This window comes from Pseudonaja textilis, chromosome 3 (genome assembly GCF_049901715.1).
Source record: "Pseudonaja textilis isolate UNSWEBS1 chromosome 3, rPseTex1.2, whole genome shotgun sequence".
Classification (NCBI taxonomy): Eukaryota; Metazoa; Chordata; class Lepidosauria; order Squamata; family Elapidae; genus Pseudonaja; species Pseudonaja textilis.
Window position 1 is genome coordinate 198,807,203 of NC_141992.1, and position 22,036 is coordinate 198,829,238.

The window sequence follows — 22,036 nt, forward strand, 5'->3', positions numbered from 1 at the left end:
TCCTTCCTTCCTTCCTTCCTCCCTTCTTTCCTTCCTTCCTCCCTTCTTTCCTTCCTTCCTTCCTTCCTTCCTTCCTTCCTCCTTCCTCCCCTTCTTTCCTTCCTTCCTTCCTTCCTTCCTTCCTCCCTTCTTTCCTTCCTTCCTTCCTTCCTTCCTTCCTCCCCTTCTTTCCTTCCTTCCTTCCTTCCTCCCTCCCTCCTTTCTTTCTTTCCTTCCTTCCTTCCTTCTCTCCTTCCTTTCTCTCCTCCCTCCCTCTTTCTTTCCTTCCTTCACTCCCTCCCTCCTTTCTTTCCTTCCTTCCTTGTTCCCCTCTTCTTCCTTCCCTCCCTTTCTCCCTCCCTCCTTCTTTCCTTGCTTCCTTCTTTCCTTCCCTCTATCCCTCCCTCCTTCCTTTCCTTCCTTGTTCCTCCTTCCTTCCTACCTACCTACCTGTCTACCTACCTATCTCAATTTTACTTTTTTTAAAGATGTCCCCGTGGAGTCAGCACCTACTGGCCAGGGGGCTGCCTACTTTGAAACAACATTCACAGACTTGAACGACAGTTGATCCCCCTTGGTGACGGCTTGGCTGGGTCCTCCACCTGTGCTCCTGTCTCCTCCTCTCCTGCCTGGCTTCTGTGACCTCCCGCTCACACCTTTTCCTCCCAGACCCTTTAAAAATCCTCAAAGCCCCTCCAAAGAATTGCTCCCCCCCCCAATTTCTAGCCATTTCTAGCTGTGAAGTTGAGTAAGGTCTTTGAAAACCGAGCCTCTTTTTTTAAAAAAGGGGGGACCTTCCTTCTCACGTTGCGTGTTGCGACGTGCCGGTCTAATAACGGAGATAAGTTTTCTTGGGGATAAGTTTTTTGTGAGTCTCAGGAGGAGGTTGCGCTTTCGTTGTGCCTCCTTCCTTGTTCCCAAGCAAATGGAAGAGGAGGTTCCAAGGGTCCCAGCTCTTTGGACTAAGAGGAAGGTGGCATTTAATTTCGTCGTATGAGGTGCGGTGACAATCAGGTAAATAAAGAGGAAGAGAAAAGGGTTTGCCACCATCTCGGTTTGCTGCAAAATTGGCACCAACAATAAATCCTAAGCCTGAATCTTTGTGGTTGCAAACTCATGAAAAAAATATATATATATATATATATAACGCCGTAGCTTGGCCACAGGAAGTGCGTGTGGGACTTCAACTCCCAGAATTCCCCAGCCAGCAAAGCTGGCTGGGGAATTCTGGGAATTGAAGTCCACACACACACACGCACACGCACACACGTCTTCCCGTGGGCAAGATTGAGAAACGCTAGATTAAGTCAGGGTTGGGGAGGAGATCCCAGCGTGACGCTCGATGGGGAGAGCAACCGACAGGCGGCTTTTAACAGCCCCCCGTTTTGAAAAGCCCCAGCGGCTCTGCTCATTGCGCAGGAATGAGGCCAGTCTGTTTTCCGAGGCTTTTGGAGGGAACGATGCATTAGCCAACGAATGGCTGCCCAGAGACCGCTTTGTGCTGAAGCGCAGGATTGTTGCTGGAGGTGAGTGCTGAGTCGGCTACACATGTTTCACGGGCATCCAGAGGAAATTTTTGCCGAGATGGAGATTCTGCTGGAGGGGTTGGAGAATTCTTTGGAGTCCTTGAACAGAGCCCGTTTTCTCTTCCCCCCCCCCAACCCTGGAAGAGGGGGGTGCAATTAACCTGGGGTCTTTTGGGGTGGGGGTGAGGGGCTGCAGTGGTGCAGGTCTCCCCCTTCCAAAGCTGAGCATTGTTCCTGGCTTGGATCAAAGCTCCGGGCTTCCAAGGAGGAAGCTGTGACTGGACGTCGCATCTGTGTGCCACACATAGCAAGAATGCAACAGGTGTTTATTCATCTACACAGACACAGACACACACACCCCAAACAGGTCCTCAGAAATCACACACACACACACACACCATTGCTCAGGTCCAGATTCCGAGCTTAGCACGGCAAGAGTCCCCGAGTCCTCAACTTAATGACGGATTCATTTAGTGACTGGCACTGGAAAAAAAAAAGCAACGGAGGGCTGTTTTAGTTTTGTTTCGTTTACTTTATTGTCATGGCACCTCGCGCGACGAAATCAAACACCATCTTCAGTGCACATCATCATGACCATGAAAATAAACACAAATGCACATCCGTCACTCTCCACCCATTGAACCGAAAACCTCTGACATCCCACCAACGCTGGACTGTTGTGGCTCGGAGGTTTGAGCCTGCTTTGTCAGAGGTCGAGGACTTGGTCAATGAGGAAGAGGAGGATTTGGTTGTGAGGTTTGAGCCTGCTTTGCTAGAGGACACAGACTTGGACGGTGAGGAAGGGGAGGATTTGGCTCTGAGGTTTGAGCCTGCTTTGTTGGAGGATTTGGAATTGCCTTCCTCCCCAGGACCTTCCCCGCTGGTTGTGCCTCAGGTGTCGGCAGATAATCAGGAGAACGTATCAGAGCCTCTGACTGAGGATCAAGCCGAGGAATGTTGGTTTGATGCGAGGCAGAGACGCAGGCCAAAGCGTGAAATGCAACGTAAAAAGAAAGGACAAATCAGAGACTGAGATGAGAGACTGACACGCCCCACGGGGAATAAAAGTGGGCGTGTTAGCTCTGGTTCCTTGTTCGGGACAACATGTTATTTTGTGAGAGAAGCTTCTGCATTTTTCCTGTGTGTGTGTGGCTTGTCAGCTTGTGATTTATGCTTCCTTATCGGACTTGGCAGACAGCTGGCGTGAGACTGCCAGGAATGTTTTTGGATTAAGGAAGTTAACCCTGTAGTTACCGGACTGGCCTGCTTATTTGTGTTTCAGTTGGAAGTTTGGACTTATTACTTTGTTTGTCCAGGGGAGACATAACACTGGACTATAAAGCAGAGTTAAATAGAGTTACTGCACTGGGATAAAAGTTCTTTTTCAGCCTATTTGTCTTTGTTTTTATTATTCTGTACGGTCTGCCGGATGGTAATAGTTGGGAAAAAAAAGGGTGCCCAGGATGAGATGGATCTTTGAGGATGTTTTGAACTTTCTTAAGGCAGCAGGAGCTATAAAGCTCTTCCAAAGAGGGGAGAGGGCAACCAGTGATCCTCTGGGCATTGACATTCACCCTCTGGAGTGCCGTCCTATCTGCCCCTGTGCAATTGGCAAACCATACAGAGATGGAGTAAGTTAAGATACTCTCTCTGGTGCAGCAGTAGAAGGTCCCCAGCAGTTTTCCATCCGGTTGTTGTTTTCCTAAGAAGCCTCAGGTGGTATAATCTCTGCTGGGCCCTTTTGATAAGGGCTGCAATGGGAGCCCCCCAGGTCAGGTCCTCTTTTAGGGTAACACCCAGAAACTTAAAACCGGCCACTTGCTCCCCTCGGTCTCCCTTGATACGCAAGGCCTGGACGTCTGATCTCTTCCTTCTGTATAGTCCACTATAAGCTCCTTGGTCGTATTGGGGTTGAGGACCGAGTTATTGTCTCCACACCACGAAAGCAACCGTTGGTCCACACGCGACGTCCAGGAAAGCAAGTCCACGATTCAAACGGGTCGGGGTACCCGGCACGGACATGCAAGGCACGGAACTTGTCCAGCAAGTCCAGCAACTCTGAAGTCTTTTGGGGAGGATGTGGAGGCTTTGGAAAAAGTGCAGAGAAGAGCAAGTAAGACGAATTTAAGGCCTGGAGACTAGAACGAAGGAAGAACGGTTGCAGGATTTGGGTACTCAGGTGAGTCTAGAGAAAAGAAGGATTGGGGTGACATGCTAGCGGGGTTCCAATTTTTGAGGGGCTGCCCCAAAGAAGAGGGGTGTGTGTCTACCTTTTCTCCGAAGCAACTGAGGGCAGGACAAGAAGCAACGGATGGAGACTCATCAAGGAGAGATTTAACCTGGAATTAAGGAGAAAAACAGTGAGGACAATTAACCAGTGGAACAGCCTGCCACCAGAAGTTGTGGTTGCTTCATCCCTGGAGGTTCTTAAGAAGAGACTGGACAGCCACTTGTCTGAAATTGTACATAGGTTCTCCTGCTTGAGCAGGGGGGTTGGACTAGAAGACCTCCAAGGTCCCTTCCAACTCTTGTTATTCTGTAGTTTTGCTCCAGGAAACCTAGACCAGGAAGGTTACAATTGGTGATCTCCTGACCCGCTGGGGATTATGCAGCCGTCATAAATACGTTGCCAAGTGCCCAAATTTGGACAGGCTGTTGCAACGGTCGTAAGCACGAATTTCTGGTCATGTCACTTTTTTCAGTGCCGTGAACTTTGAACGGTCAGGAGATGAACCGTTGCAATTCGGGGACTCTCCGTTGAAGGAGGCCTGCTCTCGATCAGTACTTCTCAACCGTAGGGGTGTTAAGAAGCGTGGACTTCAATTCCCAGAATTCCCCAGCCAGCATGCCTAATAACCTGCATCACTTGCCTGCAGAATTTGTGGGAACTCCCTCACTGGAGGCTGTTAAGAAGAGAATGGCCAGCCGTCTCTCTCAAATGGTTCACGGTCTCCTGCATGAACAAGGGTTGGACTAGATCAGGGGTCGCCAACCTTTTGGGCCTCAGGGACCCCAAACTCATAATTTTAAATCCCGGGGACCACTAATATGAATTTTGACTGATGGTGGTTTGCTGACCTTGGTGCGTGTGTGTGAGAGAGAGAGAGATCTCATATAACCTCTCTCTCTCTCTCTCTCTCTCTCTCTCTCTCTCTCTCACACACACACACACACACACACACACACACACAGGCAGGGGTGGGATTCAAATTTCTTAGCAACCGGTTCTGTGGACGTGACCTAATTTGTGGGCGTGGCTTGGCCATGTGACTGGTGGGGCATCGCTTGTATGTAAATATAAATATTTATGTAAATATTCAATTTTTTTTTTTATTAAAAAAAGAAAGGGCAACTTTTACCCCAAATCAGGCAAAGCAGGCAGGCAGATGGAATTGCTCACAGAATTACAGATTCACTTAGAGATCTATGATTCTGCAATCTGCTACCTGAGTCTGTCACGTAAAATTTGCTAGCAAGCAAACTCACAAAATTAACTCACAGCGCATCGTGCATGAATACATTGAATTTTTTATAAATAAATAAAAAAAGAGCAACTTTAACCCAAAATCAGGCAAAGCAGGCAGGCAGATTGAGTTGCTCAACAGAATCATTCAGTGATCGATCGATCTGCCATTGGCTACCTGAGTCTGTCATGTAAAATTTGCTTGCAGTGAGTCTGCACGGAATAATAGAAGCTTCAGTCCTAAGGGAGGTTCGGCTGTGCTTAAAATCAGAGCCGAAGATCTAAAGACTAGCTAGAGAGCAAGAAATCCAACCATTTCCTGCTTCCTAGCTAAATCTAAATCTAAATCTAAATCTCCCGGCACAGCAGAGCAGCTGATGGTCGGGAAAAGGAAAAATAGCAATTTAGCAGGCAGGTTTGCCAGATAAGGAGTGACTATCAGCCTTGTGTTCCCACGCAACCAGGATTAATTGCTTTGGAGGGGTGCTCTGGGGGGGTGATATTTTTCTGTGGACCACCAAAATTTTCTCACGGCCTACCAGTGGGACGCAGCCCACCGGTTGGCGACCATTGGACTAGGAAGACTTCTAAGGTCCTGTCCAGCTCTGTTTCTGATTAGTTGATGGATTAAGTCGATGACGCATTGCAGCTCTTCACGAGAGGCGAAGTTACTTCGTCAGGAGTAGTGTAGCTGACAGGCAGTGTGTGCCTGTCTCCTCTGCGTGTCCGTGGATCAGGAAGAGGTGTGGACTCCTCCTCCTCCTCCTCCTTGCGAACAGCTGGCAGCTACTCCTGGTCCTGCCGAATCCACAACAGTGCCTTGCTGAGGAGGGCAACTTTGGGGTAGTTGAGGTTTTCAGCTGGAGAGAAGAAAAATGCCCTTGCAGCACTGATGATGATCCCTAGTTTGGTCATGAAAGGTCTTCAGGGAAGCCAGCAAGCTCAGAGAGCACCAAGGACCCCACAGTCTTCTTCTTCTTCTCTTCCTCTTCCTCCTCCGTCTTCAAAAGCTCTCTCTTCTAAGACTGCTGATGTCACCTAGTCAGGTGGAGAAACATCTGCAAGAAAAAAGCTAACCTCTGAAAGCACCAAGAACCTCACAGTCTTCTCCTTCTCCTCCTTCTCCTTTTCCCCCTTCTCCTTCTTCTCTGCCTTCTCCATCTTCTTCTCTTCCTCCTCCTCCTCCTCGTTCTCCTTCTCCTTTTTCTCCTTCTCCTCTTTCTCCTCCTTCTTCTCCTCATTCTCGTTCTCGTTCTTCTCCTTCTTCTTCTCCTTTTTCTCCTTCTCCTGCTTTTGCTCCTTCTCTTCCTTCTCCTTCTCCTTCTCTTTCTCCTTTTTCTCCTCTTCCTCCTCCTTCTCCTTCTCCTCCTTCTCTTCCTTCTCCTTCTCCTTTCCTTTCTCCTTTTCCTCCTTCTCCTCCTTCTCCTCCTTCTCCTCCTCCTCCTTCTTCTCCCTCTCCTTCTCCTTCACCTCTTTCTCCTCCTTCTCCATCTTCTTCTCCTCCTTCTCATTCTCCTTCTCCATCTTCTTCTCCTCCTCCTTATTCTTCTTCAATATTTCAAACACAAAGAGTCTCCAAACACAAAGAGAGTCCGAATGTCCACAAGGCTTGAGTGCAAAAGCTTCTTTGCTTCCTGCAAAGAACTCCGGTTTCTCCGCTGGCTTTTATCCCTTATGGGAGGGGCCATCACCTTGTAGCCTTACTCCCAAGTCGCCCGTGCTGCTTCAGCTGTTCTTTCCTTCGAGCAGCCCTGGGCGCCCGCACCCTTGGCACAGGCTCCTCGGGAACCTCCTCATCGCTGCTGCCAGCCCCCACAATCTCAGCCGTCTGCGCCACAACAGCCTCGCCTGGAGGTGCTGCCCCCTTTCCATCCCTGGACAGCCGACGACGGTGACAGTGGTTTATATTTTTTTTTTAAACACCCTGATGGATGGCTTTCCTCCATTTCCCCCAAGCCCCCTTTCTCCCCCCCCCACCTCAACTCTCTTCTCTGCCACTTAAAAATAATTTAAAATTTGCTTTCCGTCCCCTCGTTGGGCCTGCCCAGCAGAGGCAAAACCCCTCAACCTTCGGTACTCAAGGTTACGGCGATAAATTCACCGGCATTGTCACTTCTCTTTGGAGTAAATTGGCTGGCCCGCTTTCGGGGCTGAAGGGAAGATAATTTGCTGTAGTATTTCAAATGGATTAGAAATGGATTTGAAGAGAGAGTTCACGCCTCCCATTACAAAAGGCTAGAAAGACGGCGGACGGGGAAAAGCTCTGTTCACTCGCCTGCCTTCATTATCCACGCTTAATACCTTTCCTATTTGCCAGCATTAATGAAATGTCCTGTCGAAGGAAGGCCCGGATGGGAGAAGCCCGGAGATGATGGGGACGGGGTGGAGAGCGGGCTGGAGGGGAGGGGGAGAACGGGGGAGAGCGCTAGAAAAGGAATTACAAGCCCCTCGCGCCGAGGGCAGGCGTATTCTTTGGGGCCTCGGCCGCCGGCAATTATCCCATTAATTTTATCCTCCTTTTCTCAAAGCAGTTCATTTCCAGAAGTCTTCCTTTCCATTAGGGGAACAATTGGGACCGAGTGCGGTGACACCGTGGCGGACTGGAAGCTGTCAGCTGTGGTTGGAAGGCAGCCCCCTCCGCCACCACCCGCCTTTCCCCGCCACCTCTTCCTCTCCGGGGTGGATGGTTTGGGGCAGGTGGGCTCTGCAGCTCAGTAGCAGGCATTTCCTTTCATTAATTTTGATTTGATCTTCTGTTATTTTTTTTATTTTTATTTTTACTTTATTTTATATCATTATTTTATCTTTTAACTTCTTTTTTTTTTTAGTTTACTTTAATTTCGTTCTTTGCTTCCCTTTTTATTTTATTTTCCTTTCCACTATATATTTTTTTGTTTTATTTTTTAATGTCTTTTATTTTATGATTATTTGATTTTGATTTGATTTGATTGTTTTTATTTTATTTTTATTTTATTATTTTAGATTTTATATGTATTCTATTTTATTATTTTTTTTAATTTAATTTTTAATTTAATTTGTTTTCCTGTTCTTTCTTATTTTATTTTATTTTCCTTTCCATTTTATTTTTTTATTTTAATACGTTTTTTTATTTTATTCCTATTTTATTTTAATATGTTTTGATTTGATTTGATTATGGTTTTTATTTTATTTTCCCAATTTTTAAAACTGCCTATCTGACTCACAGGGGGACTATAAGCGATGTGCAAGTCAAAAAATAAAACATAAATAAAACATAAAACCACTACAGGTAGTCCTCAACTTACACGCACAATTTAGGCCAAAAGTTTTGTTCCAAAGTGAGACAGTTGTTCAGTGAGTTTTGCCCCATTTTTTACAATTTTCTTGCCACAATTGTGTCTCTTAAATAACAAGAAAGGAGAATATTTGTAGCTCAGGATTGAAGTGAGTGGGGTCCTGGGTGCTTTCTGAGCTGGGTGGTTTTCTTGCAGACATTTCATGACTACTAGGTAATATTGTCAGTGCTAGAAGGGAGGGGGGTTTCTGGAGAGGAGGAGGAAGAGGACTGCAGGGTCCTTGGTGCTCTCTGAGCTGGGTGGTTTTCTTGGAGACGTTTCATGACCAAACTAGGGAACATCATCAGTGCTAGGAGGGAGTGGGATTTGTGGAGAGGAGGAGGAGGACTGTGGGGTCCTTGGTACCTTTCTGAGCTTGGTTGTTTTCTTGGAGACATTTCATTATCCTACTAGGTAACATCATCAGTGCTAGAAGGGAGGAGGGTTTATAGAGTGGAGGAGGAATTGGAGGAGGAAGAGGAGGAGGTGGGGGGAAGAGGAGGACTGCAGGGTCCTTGGTGCTCTCTGAGCTGGGTGGTTTTCTTGGAGACGTTTCATGACCAAACTAGGGAACATCATCAGTGCTAGGAGGGATTTGTGGAGAGAAGGAGGAGGACTGTGGGGTCCTTGGTACCTTTCTGAGCTTGGTTGTTTTCTTGGAGACATTTCATTATCCTACTAGGTAACATCATCAGTGCTAGAAGGGAGGAGGGTTTGTAGAGTGGAGGAGGAATTGGAGGAGGAAGAGGAGGAGGGGGGAAGAGGAGGACTGCAGGGTCCTTGGTGCTCTCTGAGCTGGGTGGTTTTCTTGGAGACGTTTCATGACCAAACTAGGGAACATCATCAGTGCTAGGAGGGAGTGGGATTTGTGGAGAGGAGGAGGAGGACTGTGGGGTCCTTGGTGCTTTCTGAACTTGGTTGTTTTCTTGGAGACATTTCATTATCCTACTAGGTAACATCATCAGTGCTAGAAGGGAGGAGGGTTTGTAGAGTGGAGGAGGAATTGGAGGAGGAAGAGGAGGAGGTGGGGGGGAAGAGGAGGACTGCAGGGTCCTTGGTGCTCTCTGAGCTGGGTGGTTTTCTTGGAGACGTTTCATGACCAAACTAGGGAACATCATCAGTGCTAGGAGGGAGTGGGATTTGCAGAGAAGAGGAGTGGGAGGGAGAAGAAAAGGAGGCAGAAGAAAAACAGGGAGAAGAAGGAAGTGGAGGAGGATTGTAGGGTCCTTGGTGCTCTCTGAGCTGGGTGGTTTTCTTGAAGACGTCTCATTACCCTACTAGGTAAGGTTATCAGTGCTAGTCTCTCAATCATCCAAAATTCTGATCTTTGCAATTGGACCCACTTAAAAAAAAAAAAATTCCCGATGAAATTCAACGATCCCATGCACGTTTCGGTCTCGTTGGCAGTCCATGAGGAAGGCCTGAAGCTCCTTCTCAGGGAGGGGCCTTCTTTTTCACCCTGCCAGTCCCTCCATACCTCCCCCTCCCCCTCCTAAGACAGGGTTTGACCTGGTTGGTGGGCTTGGTCTCCAAGCTGAGACCCTCCAGGTATTCTGGACTGAAGTCCCCACGTTGCCAAGCAGATGGTGGTCAACTCTGCTGGTCGAGCGGCACACAAGCTTGGCTGGGTTTCCCCTTTAGAGCTCAGCCCTTCCGGCGGGTCCCAGAAGTACCGAGAAGACCCCTCCCCAACCATGATCCTCCTCCTCCTCCTCCTCCTCTTTTAATGACTCCATAGTCCCTTGCAGAGTGGAGACTGGGCAACTGAATTCAGCTAGTGGGAGTGTTTACTGGCCTGTTCTGACCCAAACCTGGTTCCAAGGAAACACACGCCAAACAGAAGCAACAGCGAAACTTTTTGATGATTCTTTACGAATTCTGTTCCTTCCCGGTTAAAAGGCTGGTTTCAAACTACTTGTCTCTGATAAGAACGAGCCTTGCTGAGCTTGTGCAAGGCTGCCAAGGACACTAGAGAAAGTTGCCAAGAAATATTTCAAACACAAAGAGTCTCCAAACACCAACCAAGATCATCCAAACGTCCACAAGGCTCGAGGGCAACAACTTCTTTGCTTCCTGCACAGAACTCCGGTTTCTCAGCTGGCTTTTATCCCTTAAGCCAGGGGTCCCCAACCACTGGGCCGCGGACCGGTACTGGTCCATGGAACACTTCCTACCGGGCTGCTGGGCGCCGCCATCTTGTTTGACGAGAAAGTGCTTCCGGGTGAGCTTTTCCGGTTGGAAAGCGGCGTTTGGGTCCTGAAGGAATCCTCGCGCCTTCATTTCATCGAAGGGGGGGGCTTCGAACGAAACTAAGGCACGAGGATTCCTTCAGCACCCAAGGCAAGGCGAGCCGAGCGACCGTCCTGAAGCGAAGCCCATCGACAAAGGTCCAAAGGAGGAGTTGAAGGTGGCGGGGAGAAGCGGGGGACGGCCGGATGGCCGGTCGCTCGGCTCGCCTTGCCTTGTCATGTGTGCTGATGCCGGTACCGGTCCGTGGATCGTTTTGTCATGCCGGTACCGGGCCATGGCATAAAAAAGGTTAGGGGCCACTGCCTTAAGCCTCCCCTTAAGGCCATTACCTTGCGGCCTTACTCCCGAGTCGCCTGTGTTGCTGCAGCTGCTCTTTCCTTCGAGCAGCCCTGCATACATGCGCACTTGGCACAGGCTCCTCGGGGGACTCTTCCTCACTGCTGCCAGCCTCCACAACCTCTGCAGGCAGCATTCCCCTTCCTGATGGTCCTGGCCCCCTTCTTGCATCACATACAGTCCCCTCATCCGAGTCCTCGCTCTCCGACACTTCACCGTCTGCACCCTGCTGCTGGCAAACCGCAATATGACCGGATGCCCTTCCTGTCACCAGTACAGAGTTTTTGCTCATCCAATACATTCTCATCAAATATCCACCTCTACCTAGAATCGAACAGCCTCCTGATTGTGAGGTGAGAGCTCCGCCTCTAGGCCAACGCCCGCCTCCCCAACCATTAGGGAGCTTTTCCGTTCCTTTTTCATGCATCCCCCGCCTCTTTGTAGACCCCCCCTGTTGCGATAAAGGGCAGCGGGAGCTAACCGCCTCTCAGGCCCTCGCCATCTATTCCCACCGACGCGGGAAATTAAAACGCCGGCTGGTTGGTTGACTTTGGAGACGTTCATGCTACCGCTCAGATTGATCCTCAGCCGGGAATTAAAACAACAACAAGAAGACGACAAAGGTCGTGTCATCAAAACAGAATAAATAGATCCGCTAATTAGTTAAAATGGCTGGTTCTGAATGTTGACACAGAGAGCCGGCTTTGGAATAGCATTAAGCGATAGGCTTATATCCCGCTTCCCAGGGCTTTCCGGCCCTCTCTAAGAGGTTTACGGAGTCAGCCTGTTGCCCCCCCAAAAAATCTGGGTCCTCATTTTACCCACCTCAGATGGAGGGAAGGACGAGTCAACCTGGAGCCGGTCAGGATCGAACTGCTGGCAGTGAGCAGAGCCTGCAATACTGCGCTCTAGTCACTACACCACCACGGCCCTTCCTTCCCTCCCTCCCTTCCTTCCTTCCTCTCTTCCTTCCTCTCTTCCCTGCCCCTTCCTCTCTTTCCTTCTCTCCTTTCCTTTTCTCCTTCCTTCCTTTCTCCATCTTTTTCCTTCTTTCCTTTCCTTTCCTTTCCTTTCTTTTCCTCTCCTCCCTTGTTCCGTCTCACTCAGTATCCTTCCTTCCTTCCTTCCTTCCTTCCTTCAAGCCACTTAGAGAGGGCTGTGAAGTGGTTTATAAGTTTAAGTCCTATTGTTATTCCTTCCTTTCCTTCCTTCCTTCCATGCATCCTTTCCTTCCTTTCCTTCCTCCCTCCCTCCCTCCCTCCCTCCCTCCCTCCCTCCTTCCCTCTGCTTATTCCTTCCTGCTTTCCTTCTTTCCATTTTTTCCTTCCTTCCTTCCTTCCTTCCTTCCTTCCTTCCTTCCTTCCTTCCTTCCTTCCTTCCTTCCTTCCTTCCTTCCTTCCTTCCTTCCTTCCTTCCAGCCACTTAGAGAGGGCTGTGAAGCGGTTTATAAGTTTAAGTGCTATTGTTATCCCTTCCTTTCCTTCCTTCCTTCCTTCCTTCCATGCATCCTTTCCTTCCTTCCTTCTTCTTCCTTCCTCCCTCCCTCCCTCCTCCTCCCTCCCTCCCTCCCTCCCTCCGCTTATTCCTTCCTGCTTTCTTGCTTTCCTTCTTTTCTCCTCCCTTCCTTCCTCCCTTCCCACTTAGCAATAGCCCTTACATATCACCTCACAGTGTTTTCTAGACCTCTCTAAGCAGCTTGCAGAGTCAGCCTCTTGCCCCCCCACCACCCCACCCATCTGGGTCCTCATTTTACCGACCTTGGAAGGACGGGAGGCTGAGTCAACCAATATCCAGAAGGGCTCAAGGAAGCAAAAGGTTTGAGAAAAGTTGTTTAGGGTCCAAGCCGCCATCCTAAACCTGCGTAGTCACATAACTCGCTCTTCCCCCCCACAGTGTCAGTCCCCAGGGCGAACCTTTGCCGATTTGCGTGGAATTCCTTTGCAGGTCGTCCTCGACTTGCAACGGTTCACTTAGCGACCATTGCAAGTTACCACGGTACTGGAACAAAAGAAAGGCGACTTCAGACGGCTCCAAAAAAAGCCCTTACGACTTTTTAAATTTAAAACTCCATGTTTTTCTCTCCTCAGGTCTCTGGTGTCCAATGCCAGCCGCCACTCTTCACCAGGGAGCAAGTCCCAGGCGGGGCAGCAGCCCCGGTGGAGGAACAAAGGCCTGCGTTGCATCGGAGGAGTCATGTACCGGGTGTCGGCTAACAAGCTGTCCAAAACGTCCAGCTCTGCTGGCCGGAGCGTCGAAGCGGCGACCAGGAGCCAGGCCAGAGGAGGTGAGCATCGGTCCCTGGGAACACGCAGCTCTCCCTTTGCCCAAGAGACGGGGGGGATATTCCCTTCTCCCTTGTGCCAAAGTTCAGAATTCATCTCCTAGTAGTAGTGGATCCCTTCGGGGTTGAAGTGAGGGGTCCTTGGGGCTCTCTGAGCTTGGCGGTTTTCTTGAAAACGTTTCATGACCCAACCGGGCAACATTATCAGTTCTTGGCTTCCTTCCTTCCTTCCTTCCTTCCTTCCTTCCTTCCTTCCTTCCTTCCTTCCTTCCTTCCTCCCTCCCTCCCTCCCTCCCTCCCTCCCTTCTTTCTATCCTTCCTTTGGGGTCCTTGGTCAGAGGGACCGAGGTGGTTTTCTTGTAGTTGTTTCATGTAGTTATTACTCATCCAGGGAACATCATTAGTGCTAGAAGGAAGGAGAGTTTGGGGAGAGGAGGAGTGGGAGGAAGACTGTGGGGTCGTCTGAGCTTGGCTGTTTTCATGCAGACGTTTCATGACCCAACTAGGTAACACCATCAGAAGGGAGGGGTCTTTGCTCTCTGTAAATCATGCAAGCAGAGCAGGGATGACATTCCTTAATTTGGGTAATGAAACACCTGCAGGAAAACAAGGAAGCTCAAACAGCACCAAGGACCCCTCATTTCAACCCACCCTATTTATGCCTGGATCACTTTTTTCGTTACTTCGTAGGACCAAGATGGTACTCAAATCTTGGCAAAATTGCTCAGCTCCTCTTCAAACAACATCTTTGATTTAGGATAATGATTGAGCCCAGAATTTCCATTGCTAAGCAAGATGGTTGTTAAGTGAGTTTTTGCCGCATCTTATGAACTTTATTTGCCCCAGTTGTTAAGTGAATTATTGCATCTGATGACCCAGGGGTGGGATACAAAAGCAACGAAGTCACAAAACCAGGTGAAGTCCATTCAATTCCTTCTACTTGGCTCCAAAAGTCCAATTATCATTGACTGGAGAAAAAAACTCCCCACAAACAGTTACGAAAAGGAAGAAATTTCATTCCAATTCAAAATACATATAAATTATAAATAGGAAAAAAACAACACAAACCACACAGAAGCCATTAAGGAGACAAGGCAGGATAAGGGCTTGAAGACGTCCACAGATATCGAAATACACACACTGGGAAGGAGGCCAGAACTCAGATAACTGACAAACTAGAACTATATTTCATGCCCAGTTTGTCCTTTTAAACAGTCCTCCCAGCTGCAGCCCATGAAGGGGATCAGGGCCTCTTCCTCCCCCACAGGCCACACCATTCACGTTTCTCCCTTATCCTCTCCTCCCTGCGTGCCCTAGGATGAAGAGGGGGTGGGCCGGGGTCTTCCTCTGACTACCTACCTGGCTGCCCACTCCCTGTCAGCTATTCCTCCTCTCCCTCGGCAGTCAGATTCTAACAGGGGCATGACAATAACTATCGACCTGGCAACTCTTCCAGCCTGATCAAGGTCTGTAGTTGTGAAATCTCATGAAAGACTGTTTGCGGGGACTTTGCTGGAGAGGAATTCCCTTGAACCTGAATAAAAAGGGGTGTTTTTTTTAGGGACGAGGAGTCTGCCTCATGATTTTGGGAAGTTTCAGTCAGAACACTTAGGTAGGAAATAAATGAAAATCGCAGCTTTGTTCGTTGCTTCGGTTTAGGAATCCAATCTCTATCATTATCTCTTGAACAGCCTCTCTCTCAAACGATTGTCTGTTTGAGTATCGGTTTGAGATGGTTTTTTGTGGGGTTCAGAGGCCACAACTCTCGTTCCCACCCAGAAATGCCCTCTGAAATAGGGAGCCGCTCCGTTGCTTCTGCAGCAGTCCAGATAAGGTTCCTAAATATATCTTAAAATTAGATTTTCATCCCCGGTGTAAGGAGGCACGTTCACACAAAGGAATGCGGATCGCCACGAATGGCACACGCTTTCAGGGAGTCTAAACTTGCTTCCCCCCCCTCCTTAGTCCATGCCGCGTTCCTTCCTCGTTGGTGTGCGTCCGTGTGTCGTCTGCCCCCCCTCCGCTTGTTCCGAACTCTGTTCCCGAACGATCTCCGTGGGCGATCCCTCGCTCCATTTCACCAGGCAGTGGGGCAGGCCACCATTTCCAGCCATTAACGCGGGGAGGGAGTTCTCTGGGCGTGCTTGACCCCCTAACAAGTTGCATGGCCAGTGCTGAGATAAGCAGGAGGGGACGAGGGGAAGAATTGCTCCCAGCCTCTTGTTGTTCTCGGAGGCTTTTTTTTTTCTTAGCCTGAACATTGTAAAGGTTGTTCCTGCTGAGGGGGAGAAAGGAGTTTTATGGAGTAATCGGTTACGGAGGCTTGAGCGCTGGAGTGGAATATCACAGAACGGAATAACCAAGAGTTGAGGTCTTCTAGTCCAACCCTTGCTCAAGCAAGAAACCCTTGCAAGAAACCTCTGTCCAGTCTCTTCCTAAAAACCACCACGGATGGAGCTCCCACAACTTCTGGTGGCAGGCTGTTCCACTGGTTAATGGTCCGTCCCCACTGTCAGGAAATTTCTCCTTAATTCCAAGTTGCTTCTCTCCTTGCTGAGTTTCCATCCGTCGTTTCTTGTCTTCCTTCTGATGCTTTGGAAAAGAGGTTGATCCCCCCTCTTTTGGGATCCCCTCAAATATTAGAAGACCCTTACTCTGTCCCCCCCTTAGTCCGTTCCTTCACTGAACCAGGCATACCCCATTCCAGCAACCGTTCTTAATATGTCCCCTCAACATCTTGGTTGCTCTTCTCTGCCCTCTTTCTAGAGTCTCCACAACTTTTTTTTTATATCGTGGGGCCCAAAATTTCCTCTCCACCCTTTCTCCTTCCTTCCTTCCTTCCCAGTTCAGTCGATAAAAGAAATGAGAAACTGCACGAACGTTTAGGCTCGAGCAGATAAGTTAGGAAACTTTTTCCATCCCATCTAAAAAGGGATCCTGCCACAGATTCTGCAGAATGCTCAGAAGGCTGTTATCATGTCGTCCCTAGTCCTTCTCTTTCTTTAAACTAGAGATATACAAAGCGTCCTTCACATATTGCATGATGGTGCGGTGCGCTGGCTTGACAGCCGCAGATAGAGAGACATTACAGAGGGTGGTGAGACAAAACATTGTGGGCTGTTCCCTGATACCACTAGATGACCTCGCTAGGACTCGCTGCCTTAGAAGAGTGAGGAAAACTTTCAGGGACGACTCACATCCCGGTCAGCATTTCTTCATTCTCCAACCATCGGGTAGGACGGTGGTGGTGAACCTTTCCTGTGCCAAAAATTGTGTGCACGCTTGCACGCTCGCGTGCCAACACCCAGAAGGCAATGCGCCCCCATGCCCTCTACGCATGCGCGCACAATCCTCACCCAGCCCCGCCACCCGCTTACCTGCACTGTGCCTCACGGCTGATTTTCGGCCGGTTTGAGGCCTTTTTCGGCCTCCCAGAAGCTTCAGGAAGGCTTCTGCAGGCTTTGCAGGCCAAAAACTAGCCCAGTTTCGTCGCTTCAGGTATTTCCAGAAAAACAGGAAGTGATGAAATAGGCCTGGTTTTCAGCCTGAAAAGCCTGCAGAAGCCTTCCTGAAGCCTCTGGGAGGCTGAAAAAGGCCTCAAACCGGCCCAAAATCAACCGTGAGGCATGCGCAAGCACAGTGAGGTAAGTTTGCCTGCAGCCGTGTGCCGGCACAAACGGCTCTGCACGCCACCTGTGGCACGCGTGCCATAGGTTCACCATCACGGGGGTAGGAGATGGAGAAGCATAGCCAGCCGCACCAACAGGCTGAAGAACAGTTTCTACCCGTGGGCTGTCAGACTTTGGAACAGAAGATAACTTCATGTCAACATAGTATGATAGACTTGCAGGGCCGGCGCATTGTGCAACCAGGTCACATGGTGTAGTAAGATTGGATCTGGGTTAGGGACTCCTGTCTTCAATGTGAGTTGTTTTGGGGGGGTGCACGAAGGGGGGCTCACCCACTCTCATTGTACACATGTTGTACTCTGACAATAAAGGTAATAAATACATATATAGTTCCTGCAACTCTCCTTCGTATATTTTCGCCTCCAGCCCGCTAACCACCTTCGTTGCTCTTCTCTGCGCTCTTTCCAGAGTCTCAACATCATTTCTGTATTGACTGAAACTTTTTTCAGGCTTCTAGTAAAATGTCGAGATAAACCAGACTTCTCCCATCCGTTACGTTGTCTGGGTCTGCAGGTTCTTTCCCCAACTGAGGTTCGTCTTTCAGTGGACCTCAGACCATGGGAGTTCTTCTACCGGTGGCTTCTGGAGAACCTTCCAGAACCGGAAGCTGCCCAGAGTCACAAGGTATTTGGCTTTAAAAAGGCAGTTTGATCCAAATCGATCCGCAATCCCGATGAAAACAATTAATCAAGCTTTCTGGGGGGAAAAAATGTGGCAAGAGAGAGTTAAAAGCAAGAAAATTGTGTGAGTCGGGACTCTTGCTCCAATCGAAATGTTCCTTTCAACAACCAAGGACTCAGTAGCACAGCTTGGCTTGTAGCTTTCCTGAAATGGAATTTTATTCTGGCGGGGAAATGGCACAAAACTCGCTTAGCACCTTTCTCTCTCAGCAACAGAAATTTTGGACTCAATTGTGGATGTAAGTTGAGGACTCCTTGTATATAAAGTTTGTGCTAGCTTTTTTATTGCTCAAGCCCAGGAACTGGCAACGCCTGACAAACAGGGAATAAACAAGGAAGAAGAAAAAACGATGGTCCCATGGCTGTCACAGAGCCAGCATAAATTAGACCATGCGTGCCTGATTTTCGCTTTCCGCATGTCCCGTTTTCAGCCTCCATCCACCCTGCCTTCGTCTTCTGCCTGTCTCATTTTCGGCCTCCGCGGGTCCTGTTTTCAGCCTCTACACCAGGGGTGGGCAAACTTTTTGGCTCAGGGGCCCCATTGACTTTTAAAATTTGACAGACAGGCCACCACCTGGTGTCAAAATGCCTGTCATTACAAGTCAAAATAAAATGAATGCAATCATTCAATCATTCACATCAAACCTTAATTCTGTACCAATCTTCGGCGGGCCGGATTAAAAAGACCAACGGGCCGGATGTGGCCCCCGGGCCGTAGTTTGCCCACCCCTGCTCTACACGGCCTGTTTTCAGCCTCCATTTGCCCCGTTTTTGCCCACTGCTCATCTCATTTTCGGCCTCCACATGCCCCATTCTTGGCCTCTGTGCACCTCGTTTTTGGCCCATTCCAGGGGCCAAAAATGGGACACGTGGAGGCGGCAGTGGGTGGTAGCGATCGGCAGTGACAGCCATGGGCGGCAGCTACCCCTGCAGCCAGCCAGGAACAGGCTGTGCTGAAGCTGACCAGGCTGTTTGCTTCAAGGAGGCCAACGGCTGGGAGGCCGAGGCCGAAGGGTGGGTGGACAGGACGTCGGAAACGTTTGCTCTGTAAGACGCACAGACATTTCTACCCACTTTTTTGGGGAGGGGAAAAGTGCGTCTTACAGTGCGAAAAGTACGGCGAACACACTTGACATGCGTGTGCTCTGTATGCCGTTTGATTTACCTCACGGTGCTACCGCCTATCTTGCCCGTACTTGCAGCAGGCGAGTCAGTCAGGAGCACCGTGAGGTAAATCGAACAGCATACAAAGTGCACGCACGTGCACATGCGCGCACACACACACACACACACACACACGAAAAAGGCGGGGAAAAAAGAAATGCCCCCTCCACATCCTGCAACCAATCGTAGCACCGATTGCCTCATGCATGATCATCGTCAACTACATCTCATCAACTACAGCTGTGTGTTCTGGCCCGTTGTTCTCTTTACCGTTCCAGCTACTAAATTTTAATATCCTAATAATGGAAGGGATGCTAACGTTTGGGCGAGCCTTCGGTTTATATTGCCAACATTTGTGACCGATTCTAGATTCTAGATCTTTCTACAGCTCAGGGATAGAAGGCCGGTAGGTTCTTGTGAGGTACTGCCGGTTAGACCAGAGGTGTCCAAACTCGGGAACTTTTAAGACTTTGTGGACTTCGACTCCCAGAATTCCCCAGCTAGCATGCTCCGGCTGGGGAATTCTGGGAGTTGAAGTCCTCAAAGTCTTAAAGTTTCCCAGTGTGGAGACTCCTAGTTAGATTAAGATTGCGGAGAAAGGATCCGGGAAAGCAAAAGTACCCCCCAAACAATTCACCCCTGGACTGGGTTACAAGCCATTCAAAGGCTTTGGGTTGGACCGCCTTTCGTGATTCTGTCCCAAATCCCGTTAACATCCAGTTTCAGACTCTCATCAACTCCGTCTCCTGGTCGAGATCTCCCGTTCTGCTTTTTTTTTTTCCTTCCCCCCTGCCCCCCCCAAAATAAAAATGTTTTAAAAAATCTGCCAGCTCAACTTTCCTCCTTTAGTTCAGCCTTCCTCCTGCCACTTGCCCGCGTGGGTCTTCGTAATGCTCCGATGGGGCAAATTATCTGGAAATAAAGGGGACGGGGGAACCATCACACCGCCTTCACGCTCCTGCTTTTCCTCCCTTTGCGAGGATCTGCACACGTTTTAATTTTCTATCCGCAGCTCCCAGCGAGATAATCCACGGTTTAAGCTAAATCTCCAGCCTTTTCACCTCGGAGATGAGGCACCGCCGTAAGCATTTCCTGTCGTCAATATTTCTTCTTCTTCTTCTTCTTCTTCTTCTTCTTCTTCTTCTTCTTCTTCTTCTTCTTCTTCTTCTTCTTCTTCTTCTTCTTCTTCTTCTTCTTCTCCTCCTCCTCCTCCTCCTCCTCCTTCTTCTTCTTCTTCCTCCTGCTCTTCCTCCTCCTTCTTCTTCTTCTTCTTCTTCTCCTCCTCCTCCTCCTCCTCCTTCTTCTTCTTCTTCCTCCTGCTCTTCCTCCTCCTTCTTCCTCCTCCTCTTCCTTCTCCTCCTCCTCCTCCTCCTCCTCCTCCTCCTCCTCCTTCTTCTTCTTCCTCCTGCTCTTCCTCCTCCTCCTCCTCCTTTTTCCTCCTGCTCTTCCTCCTCCTCTTCCTCCTCCTCCTCCTCTTCCTCCTCCTTCTCCTCCTCTTCTTCTTCTTGTTCTCCTCCTCCTCTTTCCTCCTCTTCTCCTCCTCCTCCTCCTCCTTCCCTTTCCCTCCTTGTCCTCCTCTTCCTCCTCCTTCTTCTCCCTCTTCTCTCCCTCTCCTCCTTCCTTCCTTCCTTCCTTCCTTCCTTCCTTCCTTCCTTCCTTCCTTCCTTCCTTCCTTCCTTCCTTCCTTTCTTCTTTTCTTTCTTTCTTTCTTTCTTTCTTTCTTTCTTTCTTTCTTTCTTTCTTTCTTTCTTTCTTTCTTTCCTCCCTCCCTCCCTCCCTCCCTCTCTCTCTTCCTCTCCCTGTCTCTCTCTCCCCCCCCAAATTCCTTCCCTGCCTCTTTCTATGGGGAGGGGCTGCAGGAGGCCGAGGAGGCAGCTGTGGGACCGTTTACTTGCAATCTACTTTGCGCCTCTTGTTGGCATCCGAGACGTCTGAAAAGTCACCCCTTGCTCTATTGTTGCTCTATTGTTCGGTTCCTCCTCTCGTTTTCCTACGTCTATTTCTTTATTTTTAACGCTCCCCTATTAAACATTTCAGTCGGTGCCTTTTTTAAAAAAGAAAAAAAAATTTTTTATCTGAAAGCTTTCAGTGTTTTTCCACTTTTTCTCCCACCCTCTTCCTCCAGAACGGGGTCAACGGGCATCGTTATTGTTGGCTTCTCATTTTATTTTTGGAAAGGCTTTCCGCTCCCCTCCCCTCGCTCTGTGTGGCGGAGGAGGGAGAAGCATGGCCAATCGGATCACGGCGTAACGAGAGGGCCCAGGTGCGGAAACGGCCTGCTCTCCTCGCGTGCGCCTGGGATTCTGCTCAGCTCAGCTCTCCAGGCAGGCCGCGGCTTTCCCCCTCGGAGCTTTGCAGCCCTCAGAATACCCGTGAATTTTGCTTCCTTTTTTTCCTTTTTTCTCTTTTTGGAGTTGGGTTTTCAAAAAGATCATAGGCTCCAAGGGCGGGCAGGGACCTTTGGAGGTCTTCTAGACCAACCCCCTTCTAAGGGCAGGAGGAGTATACCATCCCAGATAAATGATTGTCCAATCTTTTCCTGAAAGTAGAGAGAGGAGAGAGGGAGGGAGGGGGAAGAGGGGAGAGAAAGAAAGAAGGGAAGGAAGGAAGGAAAGAAAGAAAGAAAGAAAGAAAGAAAGAGAAAGAAGAGGAAGGAAGAAAAGAGAATAAGGAAGGAATGAAAGAAGGAAGGGGAAGAGAGAGAAAATGAAAGAAATAGAAAGAAAGAAAAGAAAGAAAGAAGAGGAAGGAAGAAAAAAGAAGGAAGAATGAAAGAAGGAAGGAGAAATAGAGAGGGAGAATGAAAGAAACAGAAAGAAAGAAAGAAAAAGAAAGAAAGAAAGAAAGAAAAAGAAAGAAGAGGGAGGAAAAGAGAAGAAGGGGGAATGAAAGAAGGAAGGGGGAAGAGAGAGAAAATGAAAGAAATAGAAAGAAAAGAAAGAAAGAAGAGGAAGGAAGAAAAAAAGGAAGAATGAAAGAAGGAAGGAGAAATAGAGAGGGAGAATGAAAGAAACAGAAAGAAAGAAAGAAAAAGAAAGAAAGAAAGAAAGAAAGAAGAGGGAGGAAAAGAGAAGAAGGGGAATGAAAGAAGGAAGGGGAGAGAGAGAGAAAATGAAAGAAATAGAAAGAAAAGAAAGAAAGAAGAGGAAGGAAGAAAAAGAAGAAGGAAGAATGAAAGAAGGAAGGAGAAATAGGAGAATGAACGAAACAAAGAAAGAAAGAGAAAGAAAGAAGAGGAAGGAAGAAAAGAAGAAGGGGGCATGAAAGAAGGAAGGGGAAAGAGAGAATGGAAGAAAGATAGAAAGAAAAAGAAAGGAAGAGGAAGAAGGAGAAGAGGAAGAAAAGAAGGAAGGG

General features: G+C 48.8%; 1 protein-coding gene across 1 annotated transcript in view; it reads left to right on the plus strand.

Annotated features, from left to right (window-relative positions):
* The window catches only part of ZC3H3 (zinc finger CCCH-type containing 3), a 222,971-nt gene that overhangs the window by 126,427 nt on the left and 74,508 nt on the right, over positions 1 to 22,036 (plus strand). The window contains exon 5 of the mRNA XM_087931831.1: positions 12,956 to 13,152. Within this exon, the coding sequence (XP_087787957.1) occupies positions 12,956 to 13,152 (197 nt within the window). The remainder of the gene's footprint in view (positions 1 to 12,955; positions 13,153 to 22,036) is intronic.